General features: G+C 38.9%; 1 protein-coding gene across 12 annotated transcripts in view; it reads right to left on the bottom strand.

The window, feature by feature from the left end:
- Positions 1-16547, bottom strand: part of UVRAG (UV radiation resistance associated) — a 329617-nt gene that overhangs the window by 222464 nt on the left and 90606 nt on the right. For all 12 annotated transcript variants that reach the window (XR_013404176.1, XR_013404177.1, XR_013404178.1 and 9 more), the window contains one exon: positions 5714-5799. Coding sequence is in view for 9 of the 12 variants with exons in the window: in XM_077963910.1 (XP_077820036.1) it covers positions 5714-5799 (86 nt within the window). In the remaining 3 variants the exon portion in view is untranslated. The remainder of the gene's footprint in view (positions 1-5713; positions 5800-16547) is intronic.

Below are 16547 nucleotides of genomic sequence, written 5' to 3'. Positions count from 1 at the left end.
TGTGGATAGGAATGGAGGGAAAATCAGACAATGAAGAACTAATTATAACACAGTAAGCACTCCATAAATGATAGTTATTGATTATACAAGTAGGGAGTGGGAGGACTTTGAAATAAAGACCATGGTCCCTAAGGGCATGTATTGCAAAATGTCCCTTGAATACCACATTAAGAAGTGTGAACCTTATCCTGTATATAATCTATCAAAGCTTTCTAAGCCCAGCGAGTAAGAAAATTCATGTATCTTTATTTATTTATTTATTTATTTATTTATTTATTTATTTTTGAGACCGAGTCTGGCTCTGTCGCCCAGGCTGGAGTGCAGTGGCGCGATCTCGGCTCACTGAAAGCTCCACCTCCTGAGTTCACGCCATTCTCCTGCCTCAGCCTCCCAAGGAGCTGGGACTACAGGTGCCCGCCACCACGCTCAGCTATTTTTTTTTTTCGTATTTTTAGTAGAGACGGGGTTTCACTGTGTTAGCCAGGATGGTCTCGATCTCCTGACCTCGTGATCCGTCTGTCTTGGCCTCCCAAAGTGCTGGGATTACAGGCATGGAACCACCATGCCCGGCCCATGTATCTTCTAAAAGATCACTCTAGCAGCAGTGTAAAAGACTGTAAGGATTTAAGATATGCTGGTTTACATGATAGCCTCTGGAGCTAGACTGCCTGGGTTTGAATACAGGTTCTAACACTAGTTTGTGTGACCTTGGTGAAGTTACTTAACTACTTTGTGCCTTAATTTCTTCATCTAGGAGATCAGGAAACAGTCTAGTAAAATACAGATTAAAAACAAAGAAGGATCGACAGATGAGACATCTCACCAAAGAATCAATATGGTTTATCATCAACAATATCTATCACTAAGGGAAGAAAAATTAGCGAAACCAAAAATGACTAAGATTACTAGCTTGGGAGACTAGGATGATGATAATACCACGAGACAAACCAGGGAAAAGAAAAGGAAGAGGAGTATTAAACTGATGAGTGTGGCTCCAGACAACTTCGAGGTTGAGGTTCCTCAAGGACAAAAAAGTACAAATATCCTTGGTTGCTGGAAAATGCTGACTGGAAATCCAAAAGAGAGGTAGAGCTAGAGATACAGAATGAAGAGGTATTAACATGTAGATGTGTTAGTTGTAGCTTTAGTAACACAAGAGAGTACCTAGGGAAACAGAGTAATACAGAAGAGCCCTAGTAAGCTCACAAGCCAAAGGAACTCCAACAATTAACCAAGAAGTGTTGGTAAGGTAGATGGAGAGGAGAAATACAGCCAAAAGAAATAATCCTTTCCTTCAAGAAGATTTCAATGTCATTAAGGAGAAAAGACATACACATGTTAAATATATTTTATTATGACTGTTTGGAATTAATAAAAGCAAGTTTGAAAGTAAAACCACCTTTGCAAAAATTACGAGTGACAGAAATCAATGAACATGGAGTAGCTGACTCCATCTTGCTTCTAGCCTCACAAACTGTCTTTGTACATTCCTGGGCATAGGCCAAGCTAACTATGGGAGGAATTAATTTATAGTTTAACTTTAAAATAAAGATGAAAACAGTCCCTTCCCGAAAGTAACCTCCTCCTTATGACTCAGGGACTGAAACCACCTTTGTAAAATTATGGTTCAGAAGTCATGTACCCAGAGGTCACAAGGTTTGTAGCCTTCCCAATTGCTCCCATAGATAACATCACTATCATAAAACCTAAGACTGGTGCTTGAGGTATTTTTCAGACTCTGAATTCTGATGGACCAGCTGGTGTCAAATAGGTAGCCCATATCAAGAAACTGGCTCAATTGGTCTTATGACCCCCACACAGGAACTAACGTGGCACAAGAAGACAGCTTAGACCCCCTATGATTTTAGCCCCAACCCAACTAATCAGGATTCCCCATTTCCTAGACCCCTGCCTACCAAAGTATCCTTGAAACACTGTAGCCTGTGAATTCTGAGGAAGCAGATCTGAGAATTATCTCCCATCCTTCCACTTGGCTGGTCCTGTGATAATCAAACTCTTTCTTTGCTGTAAAACCTGTTCTCAATGCATTGACTTTTCTGGGCAGTGAGCAAAAAGAATCCATCATGCAGTTATAAAAGCAGATATGGAAAACACCAGAATGGTAGGGAGAGAAAGGGAAATTACGCTGAAAGGTGGAAAAGCTAGTGGTAACAAGGAAAAGGAATACTGGCTTAAAGGAGAAAGCCAATTCCAAGACAGGGTAAGTAAAGAGGAAGAAGAAAACTAACATTTATTGAACGTCTACTATATGCCAGTAACTGTCCTAAGATCTTTCAAATATTTTACCTTATTTAATTCTAACAATATTCCTAATAGAAGAGACAAATAGTAGCCCCATTTTACAAAAGCAGACTAAGGTATACAAAAAGTTGACGCAAAGTCTTGCATCCAGTCTATCTACACATGGCAGTTTTAGGACTGGAATTTAGGTGAAGGACCAAAGCCCTTTATTTTTCCACCATACTTCCACTTATTAAACTGGCAAAAGCAGGATATTTCTAAAGGAGAAGGGGAAAAAAACAATAAAAACTATACTAGAAAAAAAACCCAGAATTACTACTTTTCCTACTATAACAGAGTTACCTCTTTGAAAAAGTATAAAAGAAAAAACAACCAAAAAATGAGTTTTTTTAACAGTAAAAATAATCTCTCAGTCAGAGAACAGGTAAGATTAGACAGGAACCATTGCTTCCAGGCTCATCCCTCAGGTCTATTCCACACTGACACCATGGTTAGAATTCTAAATTGCAAGCCTGACTATGTCATTTACTCCTCCTCTCTTTATAATCTTTCCGTAATTCCCTATCAATAGGATTAAAAAAAAAAACAGAAACAAAAGGAGAAAGCTACCTAGTAAGCCTATTAGAAAGCTATCTACTAAGCCTGTATTCTTTAACCTAGAAGGAATCATAGTAAGATTTTTTTAGTTAACTCAAAAAATGAATGCTTATTTATCATTTACAACGTTGCTTTATACTCCATTTTAGTCCCCCACTTTTCTCACCCCAAAATTGTAAAATAAATAAAATTTCAAATGCCAGTTAAGGAATAACATTGACACCTTGTGGTGAACACCCTAAAATATCAAATATAACAATGAGTAAACTGGCTCCTAATTAAATATCTACTTTTACCTGAAAACAAACCCTTAATCCAGAGATTTCCAAGAGTTAAGAAGGAATAGTTTAATTACTATCCCACATTAAATGTAAATTTGGAAAGAAATGCTAATCTTTGGCAACACTGAAATTAGCCTAAATTCTTAACCATAGGTCAAAGTATCTGATTAAGGTCTCAGGTCATTGTTTTCCTATAAAACAGTATAACCCATCCATCTGAAGGAGCTTTTTTTTTTTTTTTTTTTTTTCTCCCCTCTGTGATGGAGTCTTACTCTGTCACCCAGGCTGGAGTGCAGTGGCACAATCTTGGCTCACTGCAACCTCCGCCTCCCGGGTTCAGGCTAATCTCCTGCCTCAGCCTCCCGAGCAGCTGGGACTGCAGGCATGTGTCACCATGCCTGGTTGATTTTTGTATTTTTAGTAGAGATGAGGTTTCACCATGTCGACCAGGCTGGTCTCAAACTCCTGACCTCAGGCAATACACCCGCCTTGGCCGCTCAAAGTGCTGGGATTACAGGCACTGGGTTCAGTAAATTTGGTTGATAATAGACACTTGATCTGGTTTAGGAAAAGTATATCTGTGTTATTAGCTAGGCATGAATTGTACAATAGGCATGAGGAGACCACTGTTAATAAGGCAGTTCAAATTACTGACACATCTGAAGAGTCTGAAAAATACCCTAGATATAAACTCCCCAAGAGCCAAATCATTGCAAGATCAATGTTCAATAACTGAGAAACCACTAAATTAGCCTGATGACTTTGTATTTATGTAGGGCATTGCGTTTTCCAAAGAATGTCCGCAGTCATTATGCCATGTGTACCTTGTAACCACCAGTTTAGGAAGGTGAGACTATTAAAAGGATCTTAAAAAACATGCTTGTCAGAAACCCTTCAAAGCATCCTCCAGTCTGGCTCTTACTTGCTGTGTGCCCTCAGATAGATAAAACATTTAATGCCTCTTGGCCTCAGCTTCTACAATCAAGACAAGGGCTATCTATCATCCCTGATGTGTGAAAGACTTCTAAGAGAATAAGATAAAAAATGTGAAAATGCTTGTAAATTACACAAATTTGTAACATCACTGCTTCCACTTTTTAGAAGCATCAGAGGTTAAATGAATTAGGATAAATCAAAGATAACGGCAGGGTAGGATTAATCAAAACATCCTCCATGATACCACACTGCTTCACAAGATCCAACAGTCTTTCTTCAGTTCCTGCTCTCCTACATTATCACAGTGTTCGCTACTCCTGGAAACTATTCTCTTTCAGCATCTATGATACTACACTATCCTAAATCCTCTTCTTCCTGACTTAGTATTTTTCTTTTAATTCTACTGTTTTCTCCAACAAGGTCACACAATCTCACATTTAGAACATATCTTTAAATAATTGTACCTACACCTCATTTTACTAAGGAAAACTGATACCAAGAAATATTAGTGGCATACTCACATTTCAAACAATTTCTAGACTTTCTTCTTTTCAATACTTAAAACTTCGTGTGTCTCAAACTGAAGAGGCATTAAAATACGTTTATGTTTTGACACCTCCCACTATCTCCACCCTCTAATTTCTAAACCCTGTGTGTTCTGCTACATATCCTAAGCAGTCAAGGCGTAGGCATCTCTCAAGCAAAAACCAAAACTCAGAAAATGTATATGGTTACTTTAGTCAAAACCATGTTTCTTAAGATTAATGGACACAGTCCATGTGACCAAACTCTATATTATCATGTGTAATAAGATTCAAGTTTCACAAAGGAAAGGCCAATTTTGTAATGCTTCTAAAATAACCATTTCTCTGAGCATCCTTCTGGATTCTTCCTCAAGTACATATATAGAGGATGTCTAATGTTCTGAAATGTATTACGTGTCATGTAAACATTAGAAAATCCTGTCAAAATCAAATTTCAATGAACAATCTGTCTGAGTAGGGTGAACACAGGTTGAGTGTCACTGTTAACTTTATTTGGAATTGCATTTATTTTGGTGGCTTGCTCCCCGGAAAAATATCCTTGATGATCTATCACATTTAAAATTAAAGCTAAATTTTAAAATCTTTCAAAATTAAGCCCAGACATTATGAAAATATAGAGCTGAGGCCTTTAAGCCTCTGAGTATTAGGTACATGCAAAGCTTTTTTGGCTTACCAAACACAATTATTTTAAGACAAAGAACAGGTCAAAACTCAAAGCCACGTTTGGGGCTGCTAAAGGGCTTTCCGAGTGATGCTGCAGTTGTTAGGACTTTGATAAGTCTAACATCTGCAACTTTGATTGTTGTTCTGTAGGGTACAGAAGAGCAGGAAATAGCTTATGTCTGTTTTAAGATCACTGGCTTCCAAATATTCTCTCCCACTGGCCAGAGAAAGGAAATAGCTTTCCAAAGACTTTGTAAACTAGATAAACTTAAATCACTCTAGCTACAAAATTTATGACACTTGCACTAAAAAAAGGTAAACTTGAATAATAGCCTCTAAAGCTCCCGTTAATTTTCTCACATTGAAATGTCACAAACTCAAAATGAGAAAGATTCTTTAGAATTCAGGGCAATCTAAGAAGTTTCTTACCGTAGCAAAGAGAAGACATCGTAAGAATTGCGAACACAGTTCTGATCCACCTGCAGAAGAATAGTCTTCTGAGTATTTGAATAACCCTGAAAGACATTAATCAACAAATTAATCAAAACCAAACAAAATAAAATATATGCACAAATTAATCATGTTTGTCTTTTTAAAAATATGACATATTAACAACTGAGTGAATCTAAAATTGTAGAGATTCCAAAAAGTAAAGTATACCTGCCATGTAACACAAGTCTAATCTTTCAGGGCAAGGGAATGTAAAATAAGTTTTGGTGGGGGGATCTGACAAGAGCGGAGAAGGAGCGCGCCCAGCCCAGCCCCGAGCCCTGCGGCCTTCCCTCCCATCACAGTGCAGACCCAGCAGTTGCCACCCCAGCCATGGAGCAAGACAACAGCCCCCAGACCCCGAGGGGGTAGAGCAGATTTGGAGGTGTCACCCAACGCTGCCACCCTTGTGCTGACCCGTCATCCCCAGAGAGAGATGAACACGGATCCTCGACCCACTTTGGTAATGTCTCCACAGCGACAGAAGATGACAAGGATCACACCCACAATGAGAGAGCTCCAGATGAAGGCTGATGACTGAACATCACTTGGGGCAACAGCAGCAGGGAGAGGCGCCTGAGAAAGCTGCTGAGAACACAGGGACCCAGGAGACCTGCCCACCTGGGATCACAGACACAGAAGAGGAGTCAAGGCTGGGCACCTTTGGGCCAGCACAAGAGCCTGCAGAATCTATCCCCACAACTCAGGAGAGAGTCAGTAAAAAATGCAGCACAAAGGAACCCTCAACCCATGTACCACCACTGGATTCCCATGAAGCCAGCTCGGTTTGAGAGAAGGAGGTATCCTGGAATCACAGCTGCAGTTTGGGAATGCATGAACACTGGATTTGTTTCTTATTTCTTCACTTTTGGGGAAAATCTCTTGTTTTTAAAAAGTGATAAATTTGGTGTTAGGTCAAAAAATAAAATACATTTCTTCTCACAGTTTCCCACGGAAACAATGTTTCACATTACAAATTGTGGCGAACCTCCCAAGGAAGCTCCAGAGGTCGTTTTAACATATTATGTGACTCAAAAAGAGAATTAACAATAATATTTCAACTATGCCTAGCCATCATATGTAACGTTTTTTATGGGGAAAAGGGCATTCCAAGTTCTAATTAGGAACACCAGAAACAAGTATTTCCACTCTGGGGTACAAAGGAGCAAGGATACTTTCTAAAAAGAACAAAGGACAATTCCATAAGAAGAACAGAATAGGTATCTCTGTCATTTAAGAAAGGCAGAGGAGGAGACTGATTTGAGTAACGATAAAACACCGATCTCCTGCACAGCTGGCTCTACATAAATTACTCTTTCCCTATTGCAATTCCCCTGTCCTGATAAATCGGCTCTGTCCAGGCAGCAGGCAAGGTGAACCAATTGGCTGGTCACACCACTGCACTCCAGCCTGGGTGACAGAGGAAGACCCTGTCAAAAAAAAAAAAAAAAGAAAGATAAAAAGGAATAGTCATTTAAAAAAAAAAAAAAAAAAAAGGTCAGGGAGCGGTGGGAGAGTACACAGTAATATAGAAAAAAAGACTATAGACCCACTAGGAGTCCAATTCAAGCCTTCAATACAACAGCTCTATAATCTTAAGCAAGGTACCAGAGTGCTCTTAGTTTAACCTTGGTTTCTTCATCTGTAATATGGAGATGATAATAGTGACTGCCTCACAAACTATGGGAATTAAAAGTTAATATCCGTAAAATGAAAGGTATGTAATAAGCACCATATACATATTTGCTATAATGCTAGTAGAAGCATTAAAAGTTATGTCATTACAGACATTAAAAGGATATTGGAAGAATATTATTAACAACTTTATGCTTATAACTATGAGAACTTAGATTAATTAGACAAGTTCCTTGAAAAGAAACACAAAGTGCCCAGACACACTATAAAACATCTAAATAGCCCCATATCTACTGTTTTAGTGAATAAGCAATTGAAAATCTTCCCCCACACACAAAAATCCATGTCTAAACGGTCTCACTGATGAATTTCATCAAACATTTAAGAGAGAGAGAGAGAGAGAGAGAGAGAGAGAGAAAGAAAGAAAGAAAGAAAGAAAGAGAGAGAGAGAGAGAGAAAGAAAGAAAGAAAGAAAGAAAGAAAGAAAGAAAGAAAGAAAGAAAGAAAGAAAGAAAGAAAGGAGGGAGGGAGGGAGGGAGGGAGGGAGGGAGGGAGGGAGGGAGGGAGGGAGGGAGGATCCACTTTACACAAACTCCTTCAGAAAGTGGAGAAGGGAACAATTTCCAACTTATAAAACTAGCATTACTGATGCCAAAACTAGACAGAGACAATACACACACACACAGGAAATTATACACCAATATCCCTCATGAACAGAAACACAAAATCCTTAGCGAAATATCAGCAAATTGAACCAGCAATACATTATAAAGATTTAAAAAGACATATTATTAACTGGATGTAGCCTAAGAATGTCTAGTTGATCTACCATTTAAAAAACAATCAACTAGGCAAATACATGAAACAATCATAAATCTATCTTGATGGACACACCATTATAAAGACGCAATCTGTGAAAACAATGACACAAAGGCAGGGGAATACAGAAGCAAAGCTTTTTACAGTATTAAAACTAAGTTGGTATTAATTCAAACTAGAGAAGCTTATTTTTTAAAAAGATCAACACTGACAAATCTTTTTTTTTTTTTTTTTTTTGAAACAAGGTCTGATTCTGTTATCCAGACTGGAGAGTAGTGGCGCAATCACAGTTCACTGCAGCCTCAACCTCCTGGGCTGAAGCCATCCTCCTGCCTCAGCCACCAGAGTAGCCAGAATTACAGGCATGCACCACCATGCCCAGCTAATTTTTGTATTTTTTTTTTGTAGAGATGGCGTTTCTCCATGTTGCCCAGACTGACCTTGAACTCCTGGGTTCATGAGATCCTCCCACCTCAGCCCCCCAATTAGCTGGGACTACAGGCATATACCACCACACCCAGCTAATTTTTATCTTTTATAGAGAAGGGGGTCTTACTATGTTGCCTTACTAACGGCTGGTCTTTAACTTCTGGACTCAAGCTATCCTCCTACCTTGGCCTCCCAAAGTACTGGGATTACAGGCATGAGCCACTGCACCTGGCACGTTGACAAATCTTAAGGTAAACTAACCAAAGGGAAAGGAAAGAAGACTCAAATCACTAAAATCAAGAAAGAAGTGGGAATGTTATTACCAACCTTACAGAAATAAGAAGGTTTATAAAAGAATACAGTGAACAATTAATTGTGTTCCAGCAAATCAGATAACCTAGACAAAATGATATACAAACTACCAAAAATGACTCAAGAAGAAACAGGAAATCTGAACAGACCTATAACAGATAAAGAGGTAGACAGAATTTGTAATCACAAAACTCCCACCAAAAAAAAAAAAAAAAAGCCGGGCACGGTGGTTCACGTCTGTAATCCCAGCACTTTGGGAGGCTGAGGTGGGCAGATCACAAGGTCAGGAGATCGAGACCATCCTGGCTAACACGGTGAACTCTCGTCTCTACTAAAAATACAAAAATTAGCCAGGTGTGGTGGCGGGCGCCTGTAGTCCCAGCTACTCAGGAGGCTGAGGCAGGAGAATGGTGTGAACCCGAGAGGTGGAGCCTGCAGTGAGCCAAGATTGCACTACTGCACTCTAGCCTGGAAGACAGAGCGAGACCCTGTCTCAAAAAAATAAAAAATAAAATAAGCCCAGAACCAGATTATTTGAGTGGTGAATTATACCAATTATTTAACACGAATCCTTCTCAAAGTCTTCAAAAACCATAAAAGCAAGGAAACACTTCTTAAGTTATTCTATGAGACCAATACTATCCTGATACCAACACCAGACAAAAATGTCACAAGAAAACTATAGACCAATATCCTTTATGAATACAGATATAAAAATCTTCAACAAAATACTAGTGAAAGTGATCTAGTGGCATATTAAAAGAATTATAACCCACAACCTGGCAACTATTTCTGGGTATATACTCCCCAAAAGTGAAAGCAAGAATGGGAAGTGCCATTTGTATATCCATATTCATGGCAGCATGATTTACAACAGCCAAGGGGTGGAAGCAACCCAAGTGTCCACAGACAGGTGATGGGTAAACAAAACATGGTATATTTACACAATGAAATATTACTCACCATTAAAAAGGAAGGAAATTCTGACACATGTGAAAACACTGATGAAGTTGGAGGACATTATATTAAGTGAAATAAGCCAATCAAAGGGAAAATATCCATTCATTCATGAGGTACCTAGAGTAGTCAAAATCTTAGAAACAGAAAGTTGAAGGGTAACCGGCAGGGACGAGGGAGAGGGGAGAATGAGGAATTATTGTTTAATGGAGAGTTTCAGTTTTGCAAGGTGAAAAGTTTTGCAAGATGAAATACATGGATGGTGGCAATAGTTGCACAACAGTGTGAAAGGTATGTACCTAATGCCACTAAACTGTACACTTAGAATGGTTAAGATAGTAAATTTTGTGTATTTGTAATTTAACACAAATAAATTTTTTTAAAGATTATACACCATGAACAGCTGAAATTCATACAGGGTATGCAAGGGAGTTTTGATACATGAAAATCAATCAGGCTGGGCCCCTGTAATACCAGCACTTTGGGAGGCACAGGCAGGAGGATCACTAGAGCCCAGGAGTTAGAGACCAGCCTGGGAAACATAGTGAGACACCATTTCTACAAAAAAAATTTTTTTAAACAAAGAAATTGGCTTGGCATGGTGATGCATGCCTGTAGTCCCAGCTACTCAGGAGGCTGAGGTGGGAGGATCACTTGAGCCCAGGAGTTTGAGGGTACAGTGAGCCATGATTGTGCCACTGCATTCCAGCCTAAGTGACACAGCAAGACTCTGTCAAAAAGAGAAAGAAAAGAAAGGAAGGAAGGATCAGTGTAATACACCACAACACACATAGGCATCTCAGTTGATGCAGAAAATGCATTTGACAAAATTCAGCACCTTTCCATGATTTAAAAAAAAAAAAAAAAAAAAAAAAAAAAATCAACAAACTAGGAATAGAAAGGAATTTCCCAGACCTGATAAAGGGTATCTACAAAAAACCCACAGCTAACATCATACTCAATGGTGAAAGACTCAAAGTCTTCCCCCAATATCAAAAACAAGAAAGACAAGGTGATTGCTCTCGCTGCTTCTACTCAACATTTGTACTCTAAGTTCTAGCCAGAATAATTAGGCAAGAAAAATAAATAAAGTGTATTCCAAACTAGACCAAAATAAATAAAATGGCATCCCATGTTCATGGATTTAAAGACTTAATATTATCAACATAGCAACAATACCCAAAGCAATCTAGACATTCAATGCCATCTCTATCAAAATTCCAGCAGCCTTGTTTACAGAAATGGAAAAGCCAATTCTCAAATTCATATGGAATTGCAAGGGGTCAATAGCCAAAATTATATTGAAGAGAACAAAGTTAGAAGATTCGCACATCCCAATTTCAACTTAATACCAAGCAACAATAGTCAAATCAGGATAGCACTGGCATAAGGACAGATATATAAATCAACAAAATAGAACTGAGAATCCAGAAATAAATCGATGCATCTATGATCAACTGATTTTCAACAAAGGTTCACAGACTACTCAATGGGGAAATAAGTCTTTTCATCAAACGGTGCTTAAAAAAAACTGGATAGTCACATGTAAAAGAATGAAGTTGGATCTATTCTTAATACCATATTTTTAAATTACCTCAAAATGAATCAAAGACTTAACTGTAAAACCATAAGCTGGTCAGGCACAGTGGCTCACGCCTGTAATCCCAGCACTTTGAGAGGCTGAGGTGGGCAGATCACTTGAGGTCAGGAGTTCGAGACCAGCCTAGCTACTAACATGGTAAAACCCCGTCTCTACTAAAAATAGAAAAATTAGCCGGGGCGTGATGGCACGCACCTGTAATCCTAGCTACTCGGGAGGTTGGAGGCAAGAGAATAACTTGAACTCAGGAGGCAGAGGTTGAAGTGAGCTGAGATCACGCCCCTGTAATCCAGTCTGGGTGACAGAGTGAGACCCTATCTCCAAAAACAACAACAACAAAACACCATAAAGCTAAAAAAAAAAAACTATACAACTATTAGAAGAAAACACAGGGGTAAATCCATATAACCCTGGATTTACCAATCTATTCTTACATATGATATAAAAAGCATTAGTACAAAAAAAATCAGTAAATCATACTTCATTAAAATTAAAAACTTTTGTACATCAAAGGACACTATCAAGTAAGTAGAAAACAACCCAACGGAATGGGAGAAAATATTTACAAATTGTATATCTGATAGAGGTCTAATATCCAGATGATATAAAGAACTCATACATTCAACAACAAAAAGACAACTCAATTTTAAAATGGGCAAAGAACTGCAAGAGACATTCTCCAAATAAAGATACACAAATGGCATAACAAACAGAAGATAAGTGCTCGTGAGGATGTGGAGAAATGAGAACCCTCACATACTGCTGTTAAGAATGTATTGGTCAGCCACTGTAAAAAAAAAAAGTTTAGCAGTTCCTCAAAAAGGTAATCACAGAATTATAATATGACCCAGCAATTTCACTCCTAGGTACATACCTAAAAGAACTGAGAACAGACACTCAAACAAACAGTTGTACACGAATGTTCACAGCAGCACTATTCACAACAGTCAAAAATATAGAAACGATACAAATGTCTATCAACAGATGAATAAACAAAATGTGTGTGTGTGACTGCGTGTGTGTACACATGCAATATAATATTACTCAGCCCGGCTGGGCGCGGTGGCTCAAGCCTGTAATCCCAGCAGTTTGGGAGGCTGAGACGGGTGGATCACGAGGTCAGGAGATCGAGACCATCCTGGCTAACACGGTGAAACCCTGTCTCTACTAAAAAATACAAAAAACTAGCTGGGCGATGTGGCGGGCGCCTGTAGTCCCAGCTGCTCGAGAGGCTGAGGCAGGAGAATGGCGTGAACCCGGGAGGCGGAGCTTGCAGTGAGCTGAGATCCGGCCACTGCACTCCAGCCTGGGCGACAGAGTGAGACTCCGTCTCAAAAAAAAAAAAATAATAATAATATTACTCAGCCCTAAAAAGGAACGAAGTCCATTCCTTCCTACATGTAGATGCAACACCAAAACATTACACTAAGTGAAAAAAAAGCCAGAACAAAAGGTCACATACTATATAATTCAATTTGTATGAAATACCCAAAATAGGTAAATCCATAGAGATGGAAAGCAAACTGGTGTTTGCCAGAGGTTTAGAGGACAGCAAAATAGAAAGTGAGCACTTCATAGGTACAGAGTTTTATTTGGGGATTATGAAAATGTTTTGCAACTTGACAGAGATGGTGGTACACAACATTGTGAATGTACCCAGAGCCACTGAATTGCAAACTTCAAAACTGTTAATTCATGTTACATTAACTTCACCTCAATTTAAAAAAACGGATGCTAAGAAATAATCTACACATTTTAAGGGCAGATGAGGAAAATGAGGACAGAGGAGACAGTCTTATAAATCAGCAACAAAATCCAAATAATAGAAGACTTGAGAAGTAGATTTAAGATTCTCAGGAGAAATGATTAATGATGTTCTACTTAGCTTTTCTTATTTTATGGAAAAAGCTGCCAAATATTTTTTCTGACTATAAAAAATTTATCCACACCCACTGACATACAACTAAAAGCCACGCTTTATAACAGGGAAAGAACATTCAACTGGAAGCTGGGATCCTGGGTTTTAATCTACTCTGCCTATCGCATAAGTGAGGAAAATAATTTAACTCTCCTAGGCCTCAGTTTCCTTAATTATAAAATGAGATGCAACTACTACTAATAAAAACAGTAATAAAAAAACAGCAATATAAAAAGTAATGTTTACATGCATTTACAATGTGGCAGGCAGTATTGTATTTTACATGTCAAGGTTAGCTAACTGTTAAAGTGTTAAATGTTAACACATTTAATATTCACAAACCCCTGTGAAATAGGTGCTATTATTATCCCCACTTTAAAGGTGTGGAAACTGAGACACAAAGAGGATTAAAGAGAAGAGCCATGCAGTCTGGCTCCACAGCCCATGTTCTTAAGAACCAGGCTATACTCGATGATCTCTAAGACCTTTTCCAATTCTAAAAATTCTGAGTCCATGTACATTTAAGGCAATTTAAGGACATTATTAAGCCCTCCTGTTTCAGCCATCACTTAGCAATTAACATTCTTGAAATATGCTAAGAGCCTTGTTCTGAATGACATCTAACTTCACCAGATGTTCGATCCTGACAGACTTCGGATGAAGGATTATAATGGAAAGAAACGGCTCATTTGTATCTGGTTATCTGTGTGAGATACTGCCAAGTGCCAAAGAGCCCAGAAGAGATTTACATGTCACTCAAAATTCTTCTGAAGTCCGGCCTAACGATTCTTCTTCAAGGAACGGAATAGTAACCAGTCTGGGTGAGTGCCTATTAAACTGCTCAGAGAAATAGATAATTTAACATACCCAACGAGCAGGAGTAATTCCAGGCAAGTCAGGTGTATTTCTAGATGAGTGGTCAGCAAACATTTTCCATAAAGGGCCACATAGTAAATGTTTTAGGCTTTGCAGGCCACATGTCATTTCTGTCACATAGTCTTATTTTTTCTTTAAAATTCTTTAAAAATGTAAAATCAGTCTTAGTTGCAAGCTATACAAAACTATGTGGTGGACCACGGTTTGCTTACCGCTCTACTAGCTCATTGGATGAGTCACATTTTAAAACATGTTACTACATATTTTGAGAGTTTTTAGCTGCAACAACACAAGACTGTCCTTAACTTCATTAAAACTACAAAATGTATACAGAAATAACCCTGTTAGTAGGATAACTGATTAGGAAGCAAACAGCATTACACATATACTTATTCCTTTCGGTGTTTCCTGAACACCGAGTACATAGATGGTGTTAGGCCATTATTACTACTGTCCTCATAAGAGTACACAACCCAGTGAACGTTCCAAGTGAATCAAATAATGCAAGAGTGCCATAAGAAAGGCTTTTTAAAAAGCTACAGGAGTTCTGCTGCGGTAAAGATTCCATCTAGTAGAACAGGAACATCAAAGACTGCAGGGGTGGCAGTATTTGGGATGGATTAAGTAGTACTGAAAAGCTGAACGGCAGTGAAGGAAAGTCCCACACAGACTGAACACCTTTAGCCAAAGTATGACAGCAGGAAAACACAAGCTGCATTCAGAGAAAATTAAATAGTAGTCCAATTCGTTTAGCTTCAGTGACGTGGAAATTATTTGGATCCCTGGAGAGGGAAGTAGTGGGAGATACAGCTGAATAAGTAAGGAGGGCCAGAACACAGCAAGCCTTGAATACCATGCTAAAATGTAAAGACAACCTACGGGCAGTAAGAACTCATGGAAGGTTTCTAACAGCTTAGAGTTTATAATCAGAGCTACATTTAAGGAGAGTTACTCTGGTATTGACAAACCTGATAAATTGGAGGAAGAAGACTGTCCAACTATCCGATAGGAGGCTACTATAAAAATCCATACATACAAAACACAAAGAGGGTTCCAAATCCACCAATGGCAATGGTAATAAAAACCAACAGAAACGGAAAAAGAGGACGAGGAGGAAGGTGGGGAGGAGGAGGAAGGAAGATGGGGGAGAGAAGGAAGGTGGGGAGGAGGAAGAGAAGGAAGAAGAGAGATAAAAGCAGAGATAGAACCCAAAGTACAATACAACTGACTGAATTTGGGCTGATGGAGAGAAAGCAATCAGACCAGAGAGTTGGACACATCTAGCAGACAATAAAAATTTACTCCCTACAATCTTTAAGCAAAGGAATAAAAAACGAAAGCATCCTTTAGCAAGATTAACCAGGCAGCAGTAAGACAGAGTGGATACAAAGAGACTAGAGTCCATAGGCCTGCCAGGAAACTACTGCAGTGACCCAGCCCTTTGGGAATGTTGATCTAAGCTTGGATTGTGGCAATGGAGATGGAAAAGTAGCCACAGATACCAGAACCATTTCAAATAAGAACTCAGAAGAGTCTAGTGGCTGACTGAATAGAATGGATTAAAAAAAAAATCAACACTTAACTATAAAATTTGAGGCCAGGATAACTGAAAAAATAGTTAATAAAGACATGGAAAACTGGAAGAGAAAGCAACCTTGGAGAGAAAAAATGAAGAGCTCCATTTAAAGTATAATAATTTGGCAGGTATCTATGCAGAAATGTCAGAAACCGCTAAAAGAACTACAATTCTGAGTAACAAGCTATACTAGGGGTTCCCAACCCCCAGCGCAAGCATCACCACCTGAGCTCTACCTCCTATCAGATCAGCTAGGGCATTCGATTCTCATGGGACCTCGAACCATAATGTAAACTACACATGTAATGGATCTAGGTTGTGCACTTCTTATGAAAATCTAACTAATGCCTGATGATCTGAGGTGGAACAGTTTCATCCTGAAACTGTCCCCACTCCCATCCGTGGAAAAACTTGTCTTCCACAATACCGATCCCTGGTGCAAAAAGGTTGGGGACTGCTGAGCTATACTAATAACGACTAAGTGGTGTATTCCAACAGAATTTCTAATGATCTGCTGCTACAGAAGCTTCATTCACTCATTTGACAAGAATGTACTGGATTATTATTACATGCCAGACACAGTGCTAAGTACTAGGGATCAACAGGTGAAAACAGACACTGTCCCTGCCCTCGCACAGTTTACAGTGTAGCA

The sequence above is a fragment of the Macaca mulatta genome, chromosome 14 (assembly GCF_049350105.2).
Source record: "Macaca mulatta isolate MMU2019108-1 chromosome 14, T2T-MMU8v2.0, whole genome shotgun sequence".
In the NCBI taxonomy this organism is placed as follows: domain Eukaryota; kingdom Metazoa; phylum Chordata; class Mammalia; order Primates; family Cercopithecidae; genus Macaca; species Macaca mulatta.
This window is presented reverse-complemented; position numbering and strand designations above follow the sequence as displayed.